The sequence below is a fragment of the Epinephelus moara genome, chromosome 8, assembly GCF_006386435.1.
Source record: "Epinephelus moara isolate mb chromosome 8, YSFRI_EMoa_1.0, whole genome shotgun sequence".
In the NCBI taxonomy this organism is placed as follows: domain Eukaryota; kingdom Metazoa; phylum Chordata; class Actinopteri; order Perciformes; family Serranidae; genus Epinephelus; species Epinephelus moara.
Window position 1 is genome coordinate 11,865,184 of NC_065513.1, and position 21,927 is coordinate 11,887,110.

Consider the following 21,927-nt stretch of genomic DNA (forward strand, 5'->3'; position numbering starts at 1 on the left):
GAAATTGAAAGAGAGCCTAAAAAGTACCACCTGTCAGTGTATACAGCTGAATTAACTGAAATATTATTAGCATTACAATGTGTGGAAGAAAATAACCTACCCAGTGTTGTAATCGCCTTTGATAGCTTGTCAGCACTTTCGAGCATCATGACTGGAAAGTCATCATGCAGACAGGATATTATGAAATTTATCATGTGCTGCTCAGACTACATTGCAGGGAACTGGATATGCACATGTAAGGGTGGAAGGAAAGGAGAAAGTAGACATATTGGCTAAACAATCACTAAAATGACAGTTCACTGACATGCAAGTACCATTAAGTAAAGCAGAGGTTAAAACTATCATAAAGGACTGTATGCACAAAACCTGGCAGGAATATTGGGACTTAAGTGACACCGGAAGACACCTTTACAGAAACATGCAGGTGTTGGTAGATTACAGAGTGGGAGCCCAAGGGAAGAGATGGTCATTACGCATTTGAGGATTGGGCATACAGGATTAAATGACACTTTCCATATAATATGGAAGCATCCTACTGGACTATGTACACACTGTAACAAACTGGGGATGGTGAGACATGTAGGCTACTGATAGATTGCAACAGCTAGAAGAAAGAAGAAAGTTAGAAACAGGACTTACTGAAGAAAAGCACAGTATTACATTAGGGAATCTACTTGAACAGACATCAATGATCGTATGTAAGCTTCTATTTATGATTAACAGGAATAATATATTTTAGTTTAGTTTCCTGCCAATTTACTGCGCCACACCTAGTCCAGTAGGTGGCGGTAATGCGCCTGAAAGCTGGTTTGCCAACTGCCATTAAACTCAAAGAAGAAGAAGAGGACGAAGCAGAATCTAGCTACAAGCTTAGCAGGAGACCTGACAGCCCAAATAACGAGTGAGTGTCTCGGAGACACAGGACCTTCGCTGTAGTCGTCAGGCTACAATCTGCTAAAATGACAGAGCTAAGGCACCGTGGGACCAAAGACACGGACCCGACGTTACAGCAGCAGCCGTCAGAGGACAAGGTAACGTTATCCAGAGCTCAGTCAAATCGTTTGGAAGTGAAGCAGACGCTAGTTAGCCAGCTAGCGATTTGTAAGTCCTAATGTATCATCCGGTGGTTCATGCAGCTAGAGGAAAAAGTATGTCATAAGCGATACATTTTGACGTCGGCTTTCCTGTGGGCATAGTCCCTCACGTAGCAGGATAGTAAAAGCTACTCAAAAGCTCCTAAAAGCCGCTGAATCCTCGGTACAAATAATCCGCCAAACTACTCAAATTTTGGACTTGATTGGCTGATGCTGCTTACGGTCTTCCTGTGTGTGCGTTCGTCGTGAAAACAACAGGCAAACTAAATGCATGAGTTAAATTATATCGAAATGAACTCAGCTGTCTTTGTCAGGTATATGCCGATTTACAGACAGGCTGTCCTTGCATCGGAAAAAACCTAAGGTTATGTCTGAAAAGATGTTTTTGCTTTATGCTAAGCAAAGCAATATTAAATTGTAAACTATTTGACGGGTGTCTGGTAAGACGTTTTGCAGCTACCCACATAAACGGTGTTATATCACGTCTGCAGAGGCGTTAAAGAAACCCTCAAGCGAGAAACACCATGTCACCTCCTCTAATAACCGGGGAAGACTGTCTTCACTCATAACTATTTGTTTTTCCATCAACGTTAGCTGTTAGCTAACGATGTAGCATCTTTACTGCTCGACAGCTTCACAGTCAGGACTCGGCAGTACAGTGTCACAACATTAGCTTAGCTGGTCTGAATGCTACAACAGTAATTACAGCTGCTTCAGGCCTAATGCTGTCCATCAATGTATTGTAATTACTGTCGTGTGTATCCAAAGTGAAGGGAAAATAACCGCATTATCTGCGCTGTCAACATGGATGTCGAACAAAGGGGCGTGGTGATGGATGTAGGGATCTCTCTAAGACGAGAGGACGTGATTACAGATAATTGAAAAACAGCTAAAAGCAGAGGGAGAGTGGCCGATTTATTAGCTACATCACAGCAACTGACCACAATACGCATACAAGGGAAATGGTAATTCACTAGTGAAGCCCAATCAGCCCACAAAGTGCTTTGACTTTTCCTTCAATATGTTATTTATTATTGTATGTCTTCTGGGCTTTGTAGAGCAGCCCAGCAGTGAGTACTTTAAGAAGCTGCCTTTGTGGTTCTTATGTGGAGTGGTTATACAATCAGTTAATTACCTCCCACACATGGGTATAGTGCTACTTAGGTCATATTATTCCAATTTAGCAAGGCGTTGACTGTCAGTTTGAGTTTATCCCTCTAATGTTTCTCCCATCCACAAAGGTGTAGAGTCTGTTTGAACATGGTGGCACATATGACATGGAGGAGGTTTGGGGTTTTTTTGCGTCTTTTTTACTTTGGGGGCCAAATGCTAATGTTCTAAATATTGAGGAACGTGCTTGAGTAAAACTAGGATTCATTTAGTGTGGAGTAGGACGGGCAAAATGCAAGTGCAAATGTGGAAATCATTGTGTTTGTGTGCCACAAGTGTCCAATGGGGGTATGGAAATTTAGGCAAATTGTTAATTGTCATGTGCTTAAGGTGAGGTAACAGGACATAAAGCTGTTCAGGTGGATCCTTTTTTCAGCATCATAGTGATCAACAAGTAAATGATGGAGAAAAAAAGTTGGGGAAAAAAAGGTAAAATCTATTCTGGCCCTGCAATGACCTTTTTATCTGGATCAGCTTTAAAGGGACAACACTAGAGAAAATGACATTGGTTTATGAAATGAGGTTGGCAGTAGTTTAAGCTAGGTACTTATTATGTTGCTTTGCATAGTCAGGAGTAGGGTGAAATTCAGCTCATGAACATATGAATGAGTCACACTGTTATCAAATGAGATACACTTTAAAGCTGCCTCGAAATTCCGCTGCAATACCATTTTTGGATATCTGCCTGGTGCATCATCTGGTTGTGTATATTTCTAATTTTAGACATTGTGTGTTCTTTCAGGCGATTTCTGGAAGTCTCATTGTAAATGACCCTGTGAACACGTGTGGTATTTAGCCAGTCAAGACATTTTAAAACAGTTGCTTTAAAATGTTTGTGCCTCATGAGCTGATGGCACGACACAGCTGGGAAGGTGAATCACAAACCAACTCTTTTCCTCTTTGCTTTATTTCTGAAGGAGCCACGCTCCTCTGTTGCAATATCTAGAAGCTCTAATATCCCAGTAAAGATGACCTTGAAAGATAAATGTGCTCATCCTTCGACAGCTTGGAGATCTTGCTTATCTATTGAATTGGAGATAAACAAAACGGAGACACTCAGTGTTGACGCTGGTCTACCAGAAAGCATGAAAGGGGAGGAGTGTTTATGTGAAGAGAGCGCCTATTTTTAACTCAAGCATCCTGACTGACGGATATTGTCTCCATAGAAACCAGCAGGCGGAGAATGGGTCTGTATGTGTTAAGTCGGTGGTTTGAACTATTGACAGTGCACACTGTTTTTAAGAGTGTTTCATATAGTTTGAAGGAAGGTCACAGAAATTTTGTAAATCTTGGAAAAATTTACAGTTTTAATTTCTTGTAGGTGAGTTGATCCAGAGAAGGAATCAGTGTTTTGTTCAGGGACACTGTAACAAAGGTGGACACATGCTGACAAAAAAATGTTTTCAATTATTTGAGAAACATTTCTACTTTAAGTGACATCTTTCTTACATTAGGACAACATATTTTCCATGCAGCTTCTTTTTTATTAATACATTGATTTTGAGTGATCTGATTTGTTGTGATAATAAGTAGCCTATTTAAAACTGAATAATCTGGTATATGTCTTTATATTGTGAAAAGTATCTTGTTTTAACTTGGAAAGGATCTTTTTAAAACAATTTCTTTTTTCGGTATATAACCAGAAGATAAGAAAATATGTTGCCGTAGAATCTGTACTTAATATATTTGTCCAACTAGTTCACAGTTTCATTCATTGTGCCTTACATAAATATATAGAGTGTAAGGATCTGTGGGTGCAGATTTTTTTTTTCCTTGTGGATTTGACTTGTTCTCCTATTAATGAAGAGTATGTCGGTCTCTTATGGAACTGGACAAAAACACTGCACAATCATACTATAAAACTGTACTGGTGTACTGGTTAAGCAATTCATGGTACCTTCGTACTGTGGAAGTCTTTGGCAGGGTTCTTGTGGATCCTTTAAGAGTCTTAAAAGGCATTGAATTCTTTAATATAAAACTAAGGCCTTTTTTTGTATTCAAATGTCTTAAATCAATCTTTCAAAGGTCTTAAAAAACCTGCGACACTGGAATTATGATTTAAATAATCTTTTTTTTTCTCTGCAGTATAAAATCTTGAAATAATCTAAATAAATTACCAAATGTCTCCCAAGTCAACGTCAGGCAAATCAGGATAATAGAACCATCAATTCTCATAATTTGTGTTTCGCTGGGATGCTCGGAGCAGAGGATCCACTCTCTGCTAGTTGTCACTGTACCCTGGGTGTAATGAGGGAAGCACAAATTTAATGAAAATTGTCCATTTAACCAAGATTTTGCGGCATGGCTGAAGCAGCTATAAGGCAGTGCATACGAGGTTCTGTGTGCTTTATGTAGAAAGGTTTTTCAAACTCTGCACAATGGGAATCACCACATGCAGGGTGAAAACACAAAATTGCCAAAAAAAAAATCCCCTGCCAAATAATGCCAGGTGTTTCTCCAAAAACTCATGTTTGATGTTACATATGCTAATATTGTGGCAAAATTGTCCCTAACTGTAAGTAATCACTATTGGTTCATGTCAGTTTCTTAAGTTTTGGTTATTGTAAACTTTGTCTTAAATTTTATTCTGAATGGCATTAAAAAGTCTTAAAAGCCCTATATTTTAAATTTCCCCAGTGTGGGATCAATAAAGTTTGTCTTATCTTATCTTATCTTATCTTATCTTATATTTGCACAAAGATGTGACTGTGATTGACAAATCAGTTGCATTGACAATGTAATTTAGTATTCGACATAGTTGTGAGGTGGTTGATTGTACATTGTCACAGTCCGTTTAGCCCATTTAAGAAAGGGAAATAAGGTTCTAAGAAAGTAAATGATGGCAGGAATGTAACTGCAATAATGTATGTTTGTTGTCAGCTTTTTAAAGTTGAATGTGCCGAAAGGGCTGTTAAGGTAAAAAGCAACAGAGGTATATTATTATTAAGGAAACATCCAGCTGTAGTAGTGTCTAATATGAGTGGCCATCCTAAAACAGCAAGCTGACCATCTGCTGTGTGTGAGGTGAGAACTCCGAGCCTAATTTGGTCACAGCAGCAGAGATGTCTGTGGGGGGTGAAAAGTGAAAGGATAGACTGACCTGAAGAAACCTCTCTGTTTTCATACGAGCTGCTGCGGGTGACTGCCACTGTCTGATGACAGCCATTCTCTGATTGTTGTTGCCATGGAGAGGCAGAGATCAGTGTGTTTTGATAAGGCCTCCATCAGTGAACAGATGGTTCTGAGAAATCAACAATATGGATGGAGATGGATTGGCGCAGTGTTAGCCGCCCACGCATAGCCTTGCACTGGCAGATCTGCTGCTGTTTGCTAAATACTGTATGTCTACTCTGATATGATGAAGCTGCTGCTCTTTGTTCAGTATCATATCAGTATTTGTTTTAGTACACTTCAGTTTACATAGAACACAGAATATATATGTATTGTGAATTAAGTGGTAAGTGGTGTTGAAAGGACTGGACTAAACACACACGTGTTTTCAATTATTTTGGCAAATTACATTTTTCCTGTCTGACATATAGACTGAGCTTAATTGACTGTTTTCTAAACCTCTCTCCCGAGCAGTGATTATCCAATCATAGCTTAGCAAATCGAGGTCAAGTCTGTCAAGCTCCGAATTTTTCCATAGGTTGAAGCAGTGTGCATGTAGTTAGAGAGAAACTCTACTTTGTAAGATATTGGATATTGTCTTTCTTCCCCAAACCAAAAACATGAAAGCAGAAAGTGTAAGGGGTGGACAAAACAGTGTTTTTGTCTACTACAATATTATGTCCTATTATTAGTAAAGGAAAAAATGCATGTTCAGGACTGACAGATCAATTGTGAGGAAGCTAAGATGCTAGTATCTCAGAGTTTAGGCTAATGGTCAGTCACTCTGTCCTGCTCCTCATTTGATTTGAAGTAGGGCTGGGTGATATAGCTAAAATGTTATCACAATAAAAATTACTGTATCAATCAATGTCAATACTTGTTATCATGATGAATGTCAAATCATAATTTCTTTCAAGTTTAAAGGCTGGTTATTGCTTCGGAGTGAACGCTGAAGAAACCATATGGTTAGATGTGATTGAAGCTATGATTGATTGTGAGAACATGACAATAATTTGCCAAACAGCAGTTGATTTTAACACATCTGAAGTAGATTCAAAACAATTATAATCCAAATAATGTCATCAATTAAAACAATGATTAGACAAAGAAATAACAAATCTGGTCAGCATGTCTTTGTACAGACGGTGTAAAACATTTTGTAAGCTGACAATGTAACCAACATCAATAGACAAAAGAAAGATTTCAGTTGCGGTAAGTATTTTGCAAACAAATTTTACACCCACAGTATGTCATTCTTGCCGTTTTTCAATCAAAACTACAAAAGACTGACATTTATGATGTGGTGAAGTAGCGTGGGATCATTCACTGCTGATGAAAAGGTGCATTACCGGCCCCTTCTACAGGCATATGGGTGGTTTAAGTGGATCGAAGATTTATTGAACATTTATTAAATTTCTGTCGAGGAAAAGTATATTGAGATAATTATCATTATTGTTTTTCCGCCCTGCCCTTGTTAGGAGTAAATTCAAACTCCAGCAACCCCAGCCAAACTTGCTACCTGTGATTGCATGCTATTTCCCTAATTCAGTCCTCATCCTTTAAGTAAAGTGAAAGAGTTTTCAACTTAGAGCTAGTGCTTATTAGCTAGCTAGCTGCAGCCAATAAAATCTGCTGGGGGACACTTCCCATTTCAGACAATACATCTGATGTTCGGTTGATAGAAATAAGAGAAACCTGCTTTTATTGACTTTTGTTTGAAATTTAAGACTTACTCTTTCAAGCATAGTATGAATATCGAGTGGTAAATCTGCCACTGTAATTGTAAACTACACAGGATACCCTGTTAGAATTGAAATGTTGACAGGCATAGCAACAGTAGCAAATGGGGGTAGAGCTAAGTAAATGATCAATTGATATCTCACTTACTCTAGTTTGTTATTTGTGCCTGTTACAGAGGGACAACTTAAACCTTTATCACTCTTTGAGGTTAATAGAGTTTGGTGACCTCAAAAAACCCAGCATAGCTTCACCCAACTTCAACCTGAGCAGAACTGTGATCTGACAGAGCAGAAAAACACCTTTGTGGCTTTAAAGAGCTTTTAAATTATTTACAATTTGCTTTCTTTTGAAGCCAATTTGCAAGGAAAAGCTGTTTAATTTACTATAAATGTGTGTATTATTTCTATTGGCAGGAGAGTTTTAATTCAAATAGTAATTCCAGTCCTGCCTTGCCTCTCATGCTCTCTCTATCAGACTACAAATAAAACAAGAATTGGCTAGCTAGCCACGGTCCCTTCACCTCGTTCCCCGCCACTGTGGAGTACTTCTCCGGGTGGAGAGCAGGCAGCAGCTCGGAAGTCAGACCTTTGGTCGGCGGCTCAGATTCAGCCAGTGCACATCCCCCGCAGCCTTGATATACAAAAATTCCTGCTATCAGCTGTTTCTGGTTAGCCACTGCCAGTGGCTCGCACGCGCAGCGTCATCAACAGCTCCTCCCACAAGTNGTCGGCGGCTCAGATTCAGCCAGTGCACATCCCCCGCAGCCTTGATATACAAAAATTCCTGCTATCAGCTGTTTCCTGTTTATCCACTGCCAGTGGCTCGCACGCGCAGCGTCATCAACAGCTCCTCCCACAAGTCTTCAACAGCCCCTCCCGTTGTGGAAGGCCGCCTCTGTCTGTTTAAACTAAAAGGGTTCCGCCAATATGACTACCCTACGAGGCGGAAAATTGGGCACCTCGGATCATAATGGGGCTACAGTGTAGTAATGATAAGGTGATGTGCTCCAACTGACTTTGCATTTAAAGTTTAGAAACAATGTATGCCTAGATGGCTGCTTCTTCCTGCATTTATTCATCCCTACTTCGCTAGTGACACTGTTTGACTCAGTCATGATAAATGACTGTATCCAGCTCAGAAAGTCAGATGACAGCATCTTCCAAATGAAATTCAGTAAAACAATGAAAAATGTGTTTCGAGGGTATATCTCAGAACACAGCAGCTGACATTTATTCAGTGGGGAGCTGTTTTTGCAATGAAGTGCTGAGGGACATGATGTGCTATGTGTTGTGTGTTTATGCTCTAAAAGGCTAAAAAAAATTCCAAGAGCCATCTAACCTAGATACCATATCATGTGAGTTAGTTTGAGGCCATTCCTATGGCAGTCACCATGTAAAGAGTATTTATTTTTAGCTTGACTATTTACACTGTGACATAGATAAATAGCTCCATTTACATTTCTTTAGCTCCACTGGCAATGTGTTGCTGGGTCACTGTAAATACAGTCATATGGTATGTCCTTAGATAGTTGCAAAGGGATGAAACATTTGAGGCACCACTGATAGAATACACTGTACAAATATCTAAACAAGAATTATACTTGAGTGACTCTTAAAAGTTTCTTGTGATTCTGTGTTTGCACCTGTTGTCCTATCGCTACAGCACCATATCGTTGCTAAATGTCAGGGTCTTAGTTCTCCTCTTTCTGTTTGTCAGGGTTCAGACAGTGAGCTGAAGGTGGAAAAAGATGGGGCGTCAGACGGCGAGTCCAAGGTGGATTCAGGGGTCCCAGAGGTGCCAGTTCCTCCTGATGACACCCCTGTGGTTCTAAACAAGGCCCTGTCCGGACTCTCCTCAAGGTATGATCATGGTCAAAGAGAAAAACCATGTTGCTGACTTCTGTCTACAGTGATAAAAAGTCCTTACGGTATCTGACGATATGAGCGTAAAAACAGGGCTTCAAGCATGCTCAGTAAACTTTCCCTGAATAGATGATGATCAGCATCGAATATAAAAATAGTTCTGGAAGTCAGGAACTGATCTGTACTCTGTGAGTCACTACAGTGTTCCTGTATAGAGCTACAGGCCCAGTTTTTTTCTGGACTCTGCAGCATTGCTACATATGTGGAGGTGTGATTCATTCAAAGGAGTCCCTCCTCACACTGAGATTCCTTTGAACAGCAGATATGAATCACTGAACTCTTGAACCTTTATTCCAGGCAGAAACACTATCAATATCAAACTGGGGATGTCCCTGCATGCCACACAGCTACACTACTGTTTTAACACTATATATTATGGATAATTATATGGGACCTATTATGCTTTCCTGTATGTTGTGTCTTATATGTCATGTTACAATGAAGAATGTTTAATTTAAATGTGACTAAAGTTTCAAATAATGAGGTAAACGTATGAAGAAGTAATCTGTGAGTAAAACTTTTAGGTTTCCTCACATTCTGAACACTCTGTTTCCAACAGTTTTTTATACTCTGGCTACAGTATGACATCATAGTGTGTTTATATGGTCATCTGCTCCAGACACGTGACTGCAAGTGTTTACTTTATGTTGCATACACTGCTAAATGAAGCTACATGCTAACATCAGGGAAACATATAAACTTTGTTGCTGATGTTGTTAATTTATCTCTGCTAATTTCTCCTGCGTCTCTCCTGCTGTAACATGTCCGGTTGTGTTCAGAAACTTATATTGATGATGTTTGGCGAGACTGCAAGGGCGAGGCCAGTCTCATAAACACAAAAGTCTGTCCATGAGTGAATGACTGAGTGAGTGAGTGAGTGAGTGAGTGATGATGTAAGTGTTAGTGTTCCCATTAGCTGTTGTTCTTTCTAAATGAACAGGCGCTGGCAGGTTGACAGAATCATAGATGCTGACAATCCTGTTTTACTGTATTCCTTATTGTCTGTAACCAGTGTAGCAATGGTGGAGTTAGCAAGCTAGCTAGCTAACTAGCTAGCTGCCAGCAAAATGGCAGTTTTGGACAGAGTAAAGTGGGGATCACCTCATTAACTTGTCTGAGGAACAGCCATGTCTGAATGACACAAGTCCTTATTTTATCATTACTGACTAATAACATTAGGTGTTACATTAAAGGTGGAAATAAAACACTGATTGAATAGAAGTAAATATCACATGTTAAGTCCTCAAATTTGCCACACATTGTCAATTATGACTACATTTCACATAAATGTCTAATAGGATAAAATGATGAAGTGATGACATATTACATCCAAAAAGTCAAAAGTCAACTTCATTGTGACATCATAATGTCAAGCATACTAGGTCCTCTTTTAACAGTCACCACACATATAACTGATAATCTTGAGGGACACTGTCAAACACTGCAACTATGCTTGAGGTATCCTGTCATGCAATTTTAATGCACACCTGCCACCTTACATCACCATGTCTGTGCCTATTTCTCACACAAGACAGCTGACCCATATGACCACCTTTTTATTCTCTAGTTTTCTGCTGTTACCATTTTTTTTTTTTTTTACTTAACCCGCTTTGTTCTGTTTTTAAAAGGACTTTTAACTACAAAATTGATTTATCTATGTCTGTGTGTGTGTGTATGTCCTTAAGATGGAAGAACTGGTGGGTACGAGGCATCCTCACGCTAGCCATGATCTCCTTCTTCTTCTTCATCATCTACCTTGGCCCCATGGTGCTTATGATGATTGTGAGTACGAACTGATGGTGATGTGCAAAAGATCTGACACTTCTGGCGTTACCTTACAAAAAATGTGTTGCTTCAGTCAAATGAAACACCAAGGGGGAAGTTACTTCCAAAAAGTGGTAGCATAGAGGTGTAACAATAAACATAAGTCATGGTTTAAAATGTGACAAATATAATGAGCCATTGTCTCATATATTTACATGTTTAGTTAGGGTACACAGTTCATTTTCTCAATGAGTTGTACAATGCATTAGTTTCCATACCTTAATGTCTCTATGCAGCACATTCAATTGAACTTTAGCACACAAATGAGAAACGTAATCTCACAGATTAATGAGATCCAGGCTCTTTAATAGAATGCAGGATTGCTGCTCCAGTTATCTGGGGATTCCCTGAAAATAGGCCTGTCAGCCATTTTGTGTCACTAGGTCACCAGGACGTAGGACGTACTCTCTCTCTCGCACGCACACACGCATGCACGCACCCACACACACACACACGCACACACACAGTAGTGTTGTCCCTGGTGACACAGTGTTTCTCTGTGCAGGTCCTCTGTGTTCAGATCAAGTGCTTCCAAGAAATCATCACCATCGGCTACAGTGTGTACCACTCCTACCACCTGCCCTGGTTCAGGACGTTGAGCTGGTGGGGGCACACAAACACAATCACACACAGTATAGCACATTTTGTAGAGGAGTCATGAACGCAGCAAATATCCTTGCATGCTTCTTTCTTATTGTGTTGTCTCATGTTTTATTTTGTTGCAGACTGCCTGAGGTTTGTTTTCTGACCTGCTTACATCTGGAGTAGCCTATAGATCATTAATCCAATCAGCAAAAATGGCAAAATATTTTGAATCATTAGTGCTGTTTTGATTTAAGCAATTGTGCTGTACCCTGTAGTGTGATAGATAGCAGAGTCCTTTCACTATGCCTGCACCTGAAAAAAACCTGATGAAAACTCAAAACTGTGAAACATGTTTCATTCCAAGTGAATTCACTTGGCCTCACTGGTTTTTCTGCAGGCATACTGAACACAGAGTTTCATTAGCTGATATCATATTTTTAAAGCCGCAAGTCCTGTACATTTGCCCCCCCCCCCCCCGCTTCACAGGTACTTCCTGCTGTGTGTGAACTACTTCTTCTATGGCGAGACGGTGACAGACTACTTCTTCACACTGGTGCAAAGAGAGGAGCCACTTCGCATCCTCAGCAAATACCACCGCTTTATCTCCTTTGCCCTCTACCTCACAGGTACAAACACTCACCTGAAAATAAAGTCTTTAATAATGTCTGCCCTCATGTCCTGTGTGGAGGGGATTAACTTAAAGGGACACTTGGCCGATACTCAATCACTTGTGAAATGTATCATCCAGCTGATTTTCGCTGACTCTAGGATTGTTGCTTGATCTACAGATTGTACTTCTGCACTTTCATATGCCCACCACCACTGACACAAAGAGTATAGCAGTGGATCGAGTGAGAGACCCACTCCTCTCTGTCAAACTTGGACCAAACTTAAATCAGTCTGTAAAACTAGGCTCTGCTGATCAAATATGCACCAAGATTCTGTGACTGTGTTGCCTGTTTCTCCCTTACCAGTGGGCCACCATATATATTTACCTGTGGTAAAAAAGGCAAGCTCGCATTACGCCACCAACCAGTGGGAGCATTTATTGATCCAGTGTGGCACAGTGCATTCTGGTAGTTGTAGGTTTTCTACTTCCTGAGCAAAAGCACATGCCACAACTCTTTTTCTGATTTCTCTGGTCTTATAGCACACATTTCAAAAGTATTTAGGTTTTTTTTTACTGCATAGACAGCACAGTTTTATGAAAAGCAGTGGAATAGTTCTTTAACTGGAATAACTTCCTGTCATTTCACTGTTATGTTGTCATTTTGTCAGTGTGCCACATCAACATGCCAGTGGGCCATACGGACATTTACTCACTCAGGTCATTCAGTATTGGCTCATGTCATGCCAGTTATACAGCAGCCACAACTTATTCTTGTGTAGTACATTAATTGTGCTGGCTAGGCAGAAAAAAAGTCACTTGGGATATTACAAAACAGCCACTCAGGTTTTCTAGTGACTTCTTTCTTCTATAAAGTCCAATCCAAAGATGCCACAGGGTGACCTAGTGAGTGTCAAATGAAACCTTTAAACTCAGGAGAAAAAGAGAAGAGGTGCTGCTCCACACAGCTAAGGATATATATTTATGAGTGAAGCTACTGTTCAGACTGACATCTGCTAATGACATTGATTACAAAAGACAAGACAGCCTCAGGAACTCTCAGATTTGTCCCAGAAAATGACACTGATTGTTTATTTTGGCTTATCTGAAATTTAACTATCCGTCAAAATCAAAATCTTTTCATTCAGTGTTGTATATCAACATTTAGAATTTAAAAAAAAAAAAGATAACTTTGTGGCATTGCTCGGTGTACATTATTAGGTTAGAAACTTACAAAGATAGTTATTTCAGGCATCGTGCAAACTGGAGACATCCCACTTCCTGTACTGCAGGTTGTCAGTCGGTTTTTCTATTCTGCTGTAGCTACTGGCTGATGCCAAACAGGATGTGGTGAGGAAGGAAGCGCCCAGACTGTTTCTGCGTCTTGCCTACTAGACTCAAGGTGAAACTGAAGGGCCCGGCTTTCTCACGTCTTAGAGGAGCGAGGCTTTGAAGATAATGGCGCCAGAAAATGCTCGAATCTGCAGTGTTGGGTCATGCCATATTTTTTAGATGCTGTAGATGTTGCGTCTAATGTGGAAGGGAGGAAATGTCAATGTAAAACCTTTAAGTCCACCAGCTTCCTAGGGTCTACAGTATGTGTGCTTCTTTCCTCCCATTAGAAGCACTCTTTCTCTCACACACTCTCAGCTCTGCAACATCCTCTCCTCACCTCGGTCTGTGTATAAAAATGGCTCCAGCAATCCTCACCTACTCACTGCACATTAACGCCGGGCTTTGTCTGAAATAGGTCGAGCTAAATTTAGCTGAGTTTGACCAAAGATGACCGGGTTTCTGACTTAATTAATCTCCCTCTTCTTTTAGGCACTACAGCCCTGGTTATGTTCGTATTAAGTGTTTCACACAGTGTTTGTCATGTTGTTGCAGGATTCTGCATGTTTGTGCTGAGTTTGGTGAAGAAGCACTACCGCCTTCAGTTCTACATGGTGAGTGGCACTCTGCCTCCTCTTGGCCTCCGGCCTCAAGGCTACTGGGTTATTGATGAGGCTAGCTAAAATACGGACCCTGAGGTGTATAGAGAAGTGGGCCAGAGATTGTTCTAATAGAAATGTCCAGTACACTGTCATTCCAACTGTATTCAGTTTGTTGTGTTCACCAGAAAACCAACCAGTGAAATTGTTGCTTGGTAACTCAAATGGCCTCCAATCATGTAACACAACATCCATTCTATGAATATGGTCCTCTGAGCCTTCATTACAAAACAACCCCATGTCTTGGCCATGAAGCAAATCCAGACAGAAAAAAAGCTATTTAACCTTTGCTCTTGTGTCTGTGGGCTGTATTAAAACGTTTATCCTGGGAGGGTTTGCAGAGCACAGGCAGTTCTACAGCTGCACATAAACAAACATTCCCAAATGTCAGTTGAGTATGTCCAACATCTTTTGCTGTCTGTAAGTGAGAAAGCAGCTAGTTTTTTAAAGGAATACTTCATCCCCTAAATCAGTGTTACCCAACTTGTGGGTCACGGTCCAAAAGTGGGTCGCGGGTCCATCCTGAATGGACCCCAAGTGATGAATGTTTTAAATTTGTAAAAATCACTCTTTATTTTGAAGTACAGTGAATTTCCAGCACAGAGTTTTTACTTTTGAAGTGCTGTTTCCTGCTGTAGAGTGAGTGAATATAAGAGAGCTACTTAACAGAGACAGCACACTAGCTTAATGACATGGCCAAACACAAGTATGATGCTGAATATTTTAAACTGTGTGGACCTTGAACTTATGACTCAGGACAAATCTGCACCCTGTGGCTGGACCAGCTGGGAACCACTGCCTTAAATGACCATTTGTATATCCATTACTCACCCTGTGTTACATTGAATTTGTGAAGAAAATGTTGTTACTAAATGTCCACCTTGTCAAGAAATATTTAGTACAACAATCACAGTCATGAATAATCTTGCTATGTTGTCTCCACAGTTTGGCTGGACTCATGTGACCCTGCTGATTGTGGTGACTCAGTCTCACCTCATCATTCACAACCTCTTTGAAGGAATGATCTGGTGAGTAGTCTTTGATCTCCTTTTTATATGTGTAGCGGCTTCTCCTCTCTGATGTTTACTGCAGAAGTAAAACCTAGTCATGTTGAAAGCCAGTTATTTTATTTATCGTTAATCTGTATGCCTTGAGCAAGAGCAGAGCATTAGCAAGTAGGAAGCATTACTTTTTAAAACGGCCTCAACATGCATCTTCCCATGCAAATTCACTTGGTTTCATTTATGAGTCATATAAACTCTTCCATCTAAACAGGTTCATCGTGCCAATTTCCTGTGTGATCTGTAATGACATCATGGCCTACATGTTTGGTTTCTTCTTTGGCCGCACCCCTCTCATCAAGGTTGGTTACATCTAGACTGCTTTTCACCAATAAAACTTAGGTTTCCTGTACATTCCTACCCAATATTTAAAGAGAATTCTCCTCTCCAGGATCAGTTGTGATGACTTGGCACATAACATAAGTATTGTGTGGCACATGTTGATATATTAACCTGGTATCCTCACCTCCACTGTGTCCTCTGCAGCTGTCACCTAAGAAAACATGGGAGGGATTCATTGGTGGATTGTTCTCCACCATTGTGTTTGGCATCATGGTAAGATGGGATTTTTATTGTATGCCTTAATAGAGAATTCTACATTTTACAAGTTAAAAAATATATATATTTAAAAATGTATTGACTAATCTACTGCATTAGGCTGTTTACAAAGAAATTGTGCAAAGCGGCACTACTTAACATCAGGCTTTGACTTCCTAATTTAAAAGTTAGCTAGATATGTAACCACATATCTTGAAATGAGTCTTGCATGTTGTCACTTCCCATTTGGCCACAGTTGCACACATTAAAATAAGCAATAAACAAAAACCAACAGGTTGCGATATACCTATGTGTTGTCATTAAGAGCTCCTGTACATTTCTCAATCTCCTGAGTTTTTAAGATATATTCATTAACCTCAATATGTCAGACACAATAATTTAAATGTGAACAATCACTGTGGCTGTTTCATTTAGTTGTGCCCCATGTGAATCAAGCATTCATGTAATCTATGAATCATAATAAACGTAAACTAACTTACACTATTCTACTTTTTGCAGCAGCTTTTCTTCTTCTCTAAAGCTGATTTATAGCTGTACTCAAGCTCTACACAGAGCCTATGCAAGTAGCCTATGCCGTAAACAAGAGTACAAAATGTGCCTCCATTACAACACACAAGGTTCCTAGACAAAACAGTTCTGTGTCGCAGCGATGTGTATTTACATTTCTGTGGCGGTGCACGACAGGCGTAGGTGTAGGGTAAGCATCCGCCCAGTATATTCAACACAGAAGTATAAACCTGGCTCTAATCTGTCAGTGTTCACTTAACTAAGAGCTAGCAGGCCAGTGATGTGACTGCAGAGTAACAGAAGCTTGTTCTCCTCCCAGCTCTCCTATGTAATGGCCGGCTACCGCTACTTTGTGTGCCCGGTGGAATTCAACAACGACTCCAATAGTTTCCAGGTGGACTGTGAGCCATCGGATCTTTTCCAGCTCCAGGACTACGCCCTGCCCAGCATCCTGGAGTCTGTCACTGGATGCGTAAGACTCAGTTGCTCTCCCCCTCCTCATGCTCTTTCTGCCATCTTTTTGGCTTTACTCTGTCTCTTAGCATCATAGCTCCACGATTCACACTCACACTAATGTAAATATGTTGTGCCAATATGCCAAATCATAAGGGGGATCCAAGATATTCATAGTATGACAACTATGTAAAAGATGTGGAGTAACCCTTTATTAGGCTGTCCCACATTCAAGTTCTGGTTTAATGTTGATAACTGCTGCTCTCCGTTTTGGTCTGACTCTTCCATCTTGTCTCCACAGACTACTGTGCGCCTCTATCCGTTCCAGATCCACAGCATTGCTCTCTCCTCCTTTGCCTCCATCGTGGGACCATTCGGTGGCTTCTTTGCCAGCGGCTTCAAAAGAGCCTTCAAGATCAAGGTAGAGATGACAGACATCTGTACCACACTGTCAGTCAGCTGACTATATAGTTTCTTGTTCATATTTGCATAGTTTACTTAATGTTGACGTTCTCATGTCTATCAAGTTAACAGTAGATAGTTTTTAAGATTTCACTATACTGTGTATTGTGTACTGTGTCTGTTGACATTGCTGTGTTTGCATTACATTTAGAGGAGCAGTCTAAGCTCACGTACTGTCCTTTGTCCTTTCAGGATTTTGCCAACACTATCCCAGGTCACGGTGGCATTATGGACAGATTCGACTGCCAGTACCTCATGGCCACATTTGTTAATGTATACATTGCCAGCTTCATCAGGTAAACACACGTCTATATGAAAGGATGATACTTGAATAATAATAGAGAACACTGTTCCAGTTCACTTTGGATAAAGGATCTGTGTTTGATTAGTAGTTAAATGTTTGTTTTACCTTTCTCCAGCTTTTATCCGACTATCAACGTCAAACAGAGTCTGTTTACATGGACATAAATTTCAGGCTCAATAAGGCTCATTGTGGTCATGATCATATTCGGGACATGGTGCTTACTTGAGCACAGAGAAATCAGGTTATTCATATTTCCCATATACATACATGAAGAAACTAGTGACCTGGTTACTGATTGCTGTGGTGCATTTGTGCAGGTGCCTGTGGTGGTTACAAAACAGGGCGACAGGAAATATTAAACACTACACTTTACATGTACCACTGTCAGTACCACTTGACACCTTAAATGCTCATTTCTGAGGTTGGGCTGGTGTCAAATTTTTCAAACCAGTTTATCGTGTACTGAATTTTATGCACATGACTCAGCAGCCGCTCGTGAGTGGAGCACAATGACACCTTGTCCTAACAGCAAATCAACATCCAAATATTATCACATTGCAGTGTGTAACATCAGTGCTCAAGACAGCTGACAACTATGTTGCTTTTTAGAAGTGAAATAACTTGGCATCAGAAAGATATTTCCTCAGTTCAACTTCATGAATCCGCCATTCCTGGTCCATTGCAGAACTTTCAAAGTGAGCGACAGGTAGGCTATAAATAGAAACAGGTTGTCCAGCAGAAGTTCAGCTCAGCGGTGCACCATGTCTCCTGCAGCCTGTTAGGACACCTCTGTCATCAGCTGAACAAACCACACTTTGCAGGGCCTTGGGGTCCTGTTTGATGCTGTATGCGTACCAGTCAGGATGCTCTCGATGGTGCAGGAGTAGAATTTACTCAGTGTATGAGGGGATACCCAGAATTTCCTCAGGTGTCTCAGGAAAAAATGGTCTGCCTTGCTTTTCTCATTACTGAGTCAGTGTGCAGCGCCCAGGTCAGGCCCTCAGTGACGTCGACGCCACTGTCCACCGAGGACCCGTAATTTCTTTGCTGCTTCCTTTCAAAGTCCACTATCATCCTCTTAGCTTTGCAATTGTTCCAGAGTGGGTTGTTGTCGTGACACCAGCTGGTCAGTTATATATAATATGCAGCATCTTTCATCACCCAAAGACAAAACTTTGTTTCTTTATTGCCCCAGAAATGAGACACTGCCGCTGCCACCATGGTTTGTGTTTCTGTTCTGTCACATGGCTGAAGCTGCGTCTGTGCAGATAGTTATTGGTGGTTAGTAACAGGGATAAGGTGCATACATGCGACAGTATCCTGGTTTCTTTCAGAGAACTCCAGCTAGCAGATTTGGGTTTCTCATAAAGAAGATAAGGTCTTATCTTGGTTTCTGGTATATGGTGTTTACATGCTCAAACACATACACAGGATACTCCAAAACCTTGATCATAAATGGATTATTTATATCCATGTAAACACACTGATGCGGTCAGGTTTCTTGTCTGTATGTACATACTTGGCCAATAAAATAGATTCTGATATCTTCTTCCTCTCAGGGGCCCCAACCCCAGCAAGGTGATCCAGCAGCTCCTGGCCCTCCGTGCCGATCAGCAGCTCCACATCTTTAACTCCCTGAAGGCACACCTGACAGAGAAGGGCCTGCTGCCAGCGCTGGAGGAGGCGGCCGCCTAGAGCCACCGGCACTCACACCGGCTCGCCCTTAGAGGGAGACCAGAGAGGAAGGCAGTACCCGAGGGCCCTGCGCAGTTCCGGAGCTCTGGGAGACTCGCAGTGCTTTGCGTGAGCGAAAAACAAAACAAAGAAAACTACAAAAAACTCCAGCCTTGGGTCATTCCATTTCGTTTGGGTACGAGAGTCGAGTGTCTTTGTGTTCTTACAGTCTGTGAATCATGTTTCTGAACACCAGTGTTTTCAGGTTGAGTTAGTGAATTACTGTACTGTTCCACATTTCCATTATAGCCAACTCGTATCTATTCACACTGTTGAACAAAATGTTGGTCAGCTGTACATTTTTACCTGTATACAGATTATCCTCTATATACCTATTAATGTGTGTTAATATTTTATTGTACATTTTTGTTTAGTTTTAATGCACTGCTCTCAACCCTGTTACTCACTGTATTGTTACCCCAGCTGCACCCTCTCCCCAAATTTAAGTTTTAATTTTCTTTGTTGTGATTGTTTCTATTTATACATAGATGGTTTTTATATTTGGTATGTTCTATTATATCTTAATGTTGTGTCTGTTTTATTCAGACTGAATTCACTTTTGCCATCTGCCATGTGCATTTCTGTGTGCGTGTGTCCTGTTTTTGCTGCCATTCATCTGTTCAAAGCCTCTCTCGCTCAGCCAAATCATTGACATCACAGTGTCATGTAATATCAGGCGGTAATAGTAGTTACCCTGAAGTGTTTGACAGGATCAGCGTCTCTTTCAAATACAGAATCCAATCTGTGAGCGAACTGTTTGTTGGTTTTGTGCTGTGAGGAGCGGTTAGCGACACACCATACAAAGTAGTGTTTTATAATGAGTCAAGTGCAATGGACACCAGCACACATTTCAGCTTAATAACCACAATTGCCCCTCACATGGTTGATATCTAATGGCAAAAGCAGAAAGGCTCTCAGAGGTAGAACACAATCACATTTTATTGTTTGGTTTAAGTGAGTCGTTCTGTGTTCATACCTTTTATCTCCGTCATGGAGCTGTTACAGGTTTTAAACGTGCAGTAAGGTGGTAGGATGGTTGCATTATGGCTTCTGTCTGTGACATTGTTGGGTTGGACAGTACAAGTAGGACACAACAACGATTTTTACCTCGCCAATATCTGCTTGTGTGTGTTGCAACCTTGCCACGTTCACAGCTTCAGAGCAGAGAGCCAGAATATATGACTATCACTGGTTGACTTGACCCCTGTGTGACAGCAGTTGTGATCTTACACATGTGATGTTCAGGTTGTCTGCCAATACAGTTAACTGCTGTATACACAGTGATATTTATACCACTGGCAAATGTTTGTTTGATTTGGTGGTAAAATATAAAAACTAAAGATTCTCAAGTGTTGAGTTCATTTTTGTTTCTTATTTTGAATGAATGCTGTCTGTTGTTATTTGAACACATGTCAGGAGAAGTGCTACTCGGCCTGTGAAAACAGTCATATAATGCATTCTCTGATGATGGGTGGACCTTTGCTAAATTTAAGAAAATAGAAAATAACCCTGATAATGTCATAGTGATGTCATCAAGGCTATCTTGGATTTCGCTTGAAAATTTGGACATTTAACAGTCAGTGTGATGGTGTTGCATTATGGGAAATGTAGAACCAAGTGATAAACCCATACCAAGATTAGAAGTCAGGATATTTCTTTGCGTGAGGCATAAATTTTAACAGTTCTTATTTTAATCTGTTTCTTGTAAGTCCCTCAGCTTTATGGAACAGAGGTTGGGGACTTCACTCCGACACAAAATGGCTGGAGTGCTCCTTTAAAACTGCCAACACAATTTTTATAGGGTTAAATCCATTTTTGTATTGGGATTTGTATTTTTGTTTTATCTTTAATTCAGATAAATGTTGGCATTGTATGTTTCTACAAACCATGGATTCGTTACATTTTCACGTTACGCGGAGCATAAGTTGAAATTTTATGTTTCTTTACATTTCAATAATGCTGTGGTAAACGTGTGCTTAGGTGTAGCACAAAAACCAATTGGTTATGATTAGGAAAAGATCATGTTTTGGCCACTTTTGTTTGCCCAGTCCTGGTAGGGGAAGCAGGGATGTCTCTTTAAATAACAGTTGCTTTTTGGGGCACTATCCACAGTGAGAAGTAGCTAAAAAATCCCACATTTGGTGGCTTAAAAGCTGCTGGAAACTCGGCAATGACGCACTAAAAGCAGTTTTGTTTGTTGGTCTTGAACAGTGGTCTGCAGCTTGAGGCGTCTTAATGTCATGCCATCCGTCATCCCCTTCACCTCCCGATGACAAAAGTCTGCTTATATACTACATTACATTAGAAATGTTAATATGGTATGTATGAAATGTACAAATGTTACGTATCTGTGGTTTGCAGAAATATACAATGCCAACATTTTCTAATGGTGACTGGGTTGGACTGAGCCGTTTAACTCAAGACTGACAATTGGTGGAAAACAAACTTCCTTGCATTTAAAGACTGTAGGAAGATGTGTAAGAGTTTTTGTTAAAATTGTTCAGGAAAGTAAATCTGGCTTGTACTTCCAAATTGATTTGATTGTTAAAAGTGATGACACTAATCACTTTCTGGGTTGTTTTGGGGAAATGGTTGCGCTATAGAGGTGCAGCAACAAAATGTATTCAGTGTATGTGGGTCCAGCTCTGTCTAGAAAAAGAGAAGGTTCTACCGTACTCATCAACCAATCACCTCAGACTGTCCATCCTGTTTGTGCATTCATCTTTTTTGTTTGCATCAATCAGAGGAAAGAGCTGATGTGTCCTTGTCAGTGAGAGCCAAATGAACTCTGGAGGTTTAGTGAA

The 21,927-nt window shown here is 40.5% G+C and overlaps 1 protein-coding gene across 1 annotated transcript; it reads left to right on the top strand.

Annotated features, from left to right (window-relative positions):
* Positions 1-844: 844 nt before the first annotated feature.
* On the top strand, positions 845-20,474 carry cds2 (CDP-diacylglycerol synthase (phosphatidate cytidylyltransferase) 2). The gene is made up of 13 exons (XM_050051571.1): positions 845-1,031; positions 8,832-8,974; positions 10,723-10,819; positions 11,367-11,464; positions 11,933-12,072; positions 13,941-13,999; positions 14,990-15,072; positions 15,320-15,407; positions 15,592-15,660; positions 16,490-16,642; positions 16,925-17,044; positions 17,278-17,381; positions 18,949-20,474. Exons 1-13 carry the CDS (start codon positions 960-962, stop codon positions 19,082-19,084), a joined length of 1,362 nt encoding a protein of 453 aa, XP_049907528.1. The 5' UTR covers positions 845-959; the 3' UTR covers positions 19,085-20,474.
* The last annotated feature ends 1,453 nt before the right edge of the window (positions 20,475-21,927 follow it).

Bases quoted from the DNA above. Each gene is read 5' to 3' on its own strand.
- cds2 (XM_050051571.1), top strand. From the start codon at position 960: ATGACAGAGCTAAGGCACCGTGGGACCAAAGACACGGACCCGACGTTA. The intron at 12,073-13,940 runs GTACAAACACTC...ATGTTGTTGCAG, and splicing joins CTTTGCCCTCTACCTCACAG to GATTCTGCATGTTTGTGCTG. The intron at 16,643-16,924 runs GTAAGACTCAGT...TTGTCTCCACAG, and splicing joins TGGAGTCTGTCACTGGATGC to ACTACTGTGCGCCTCTATCC.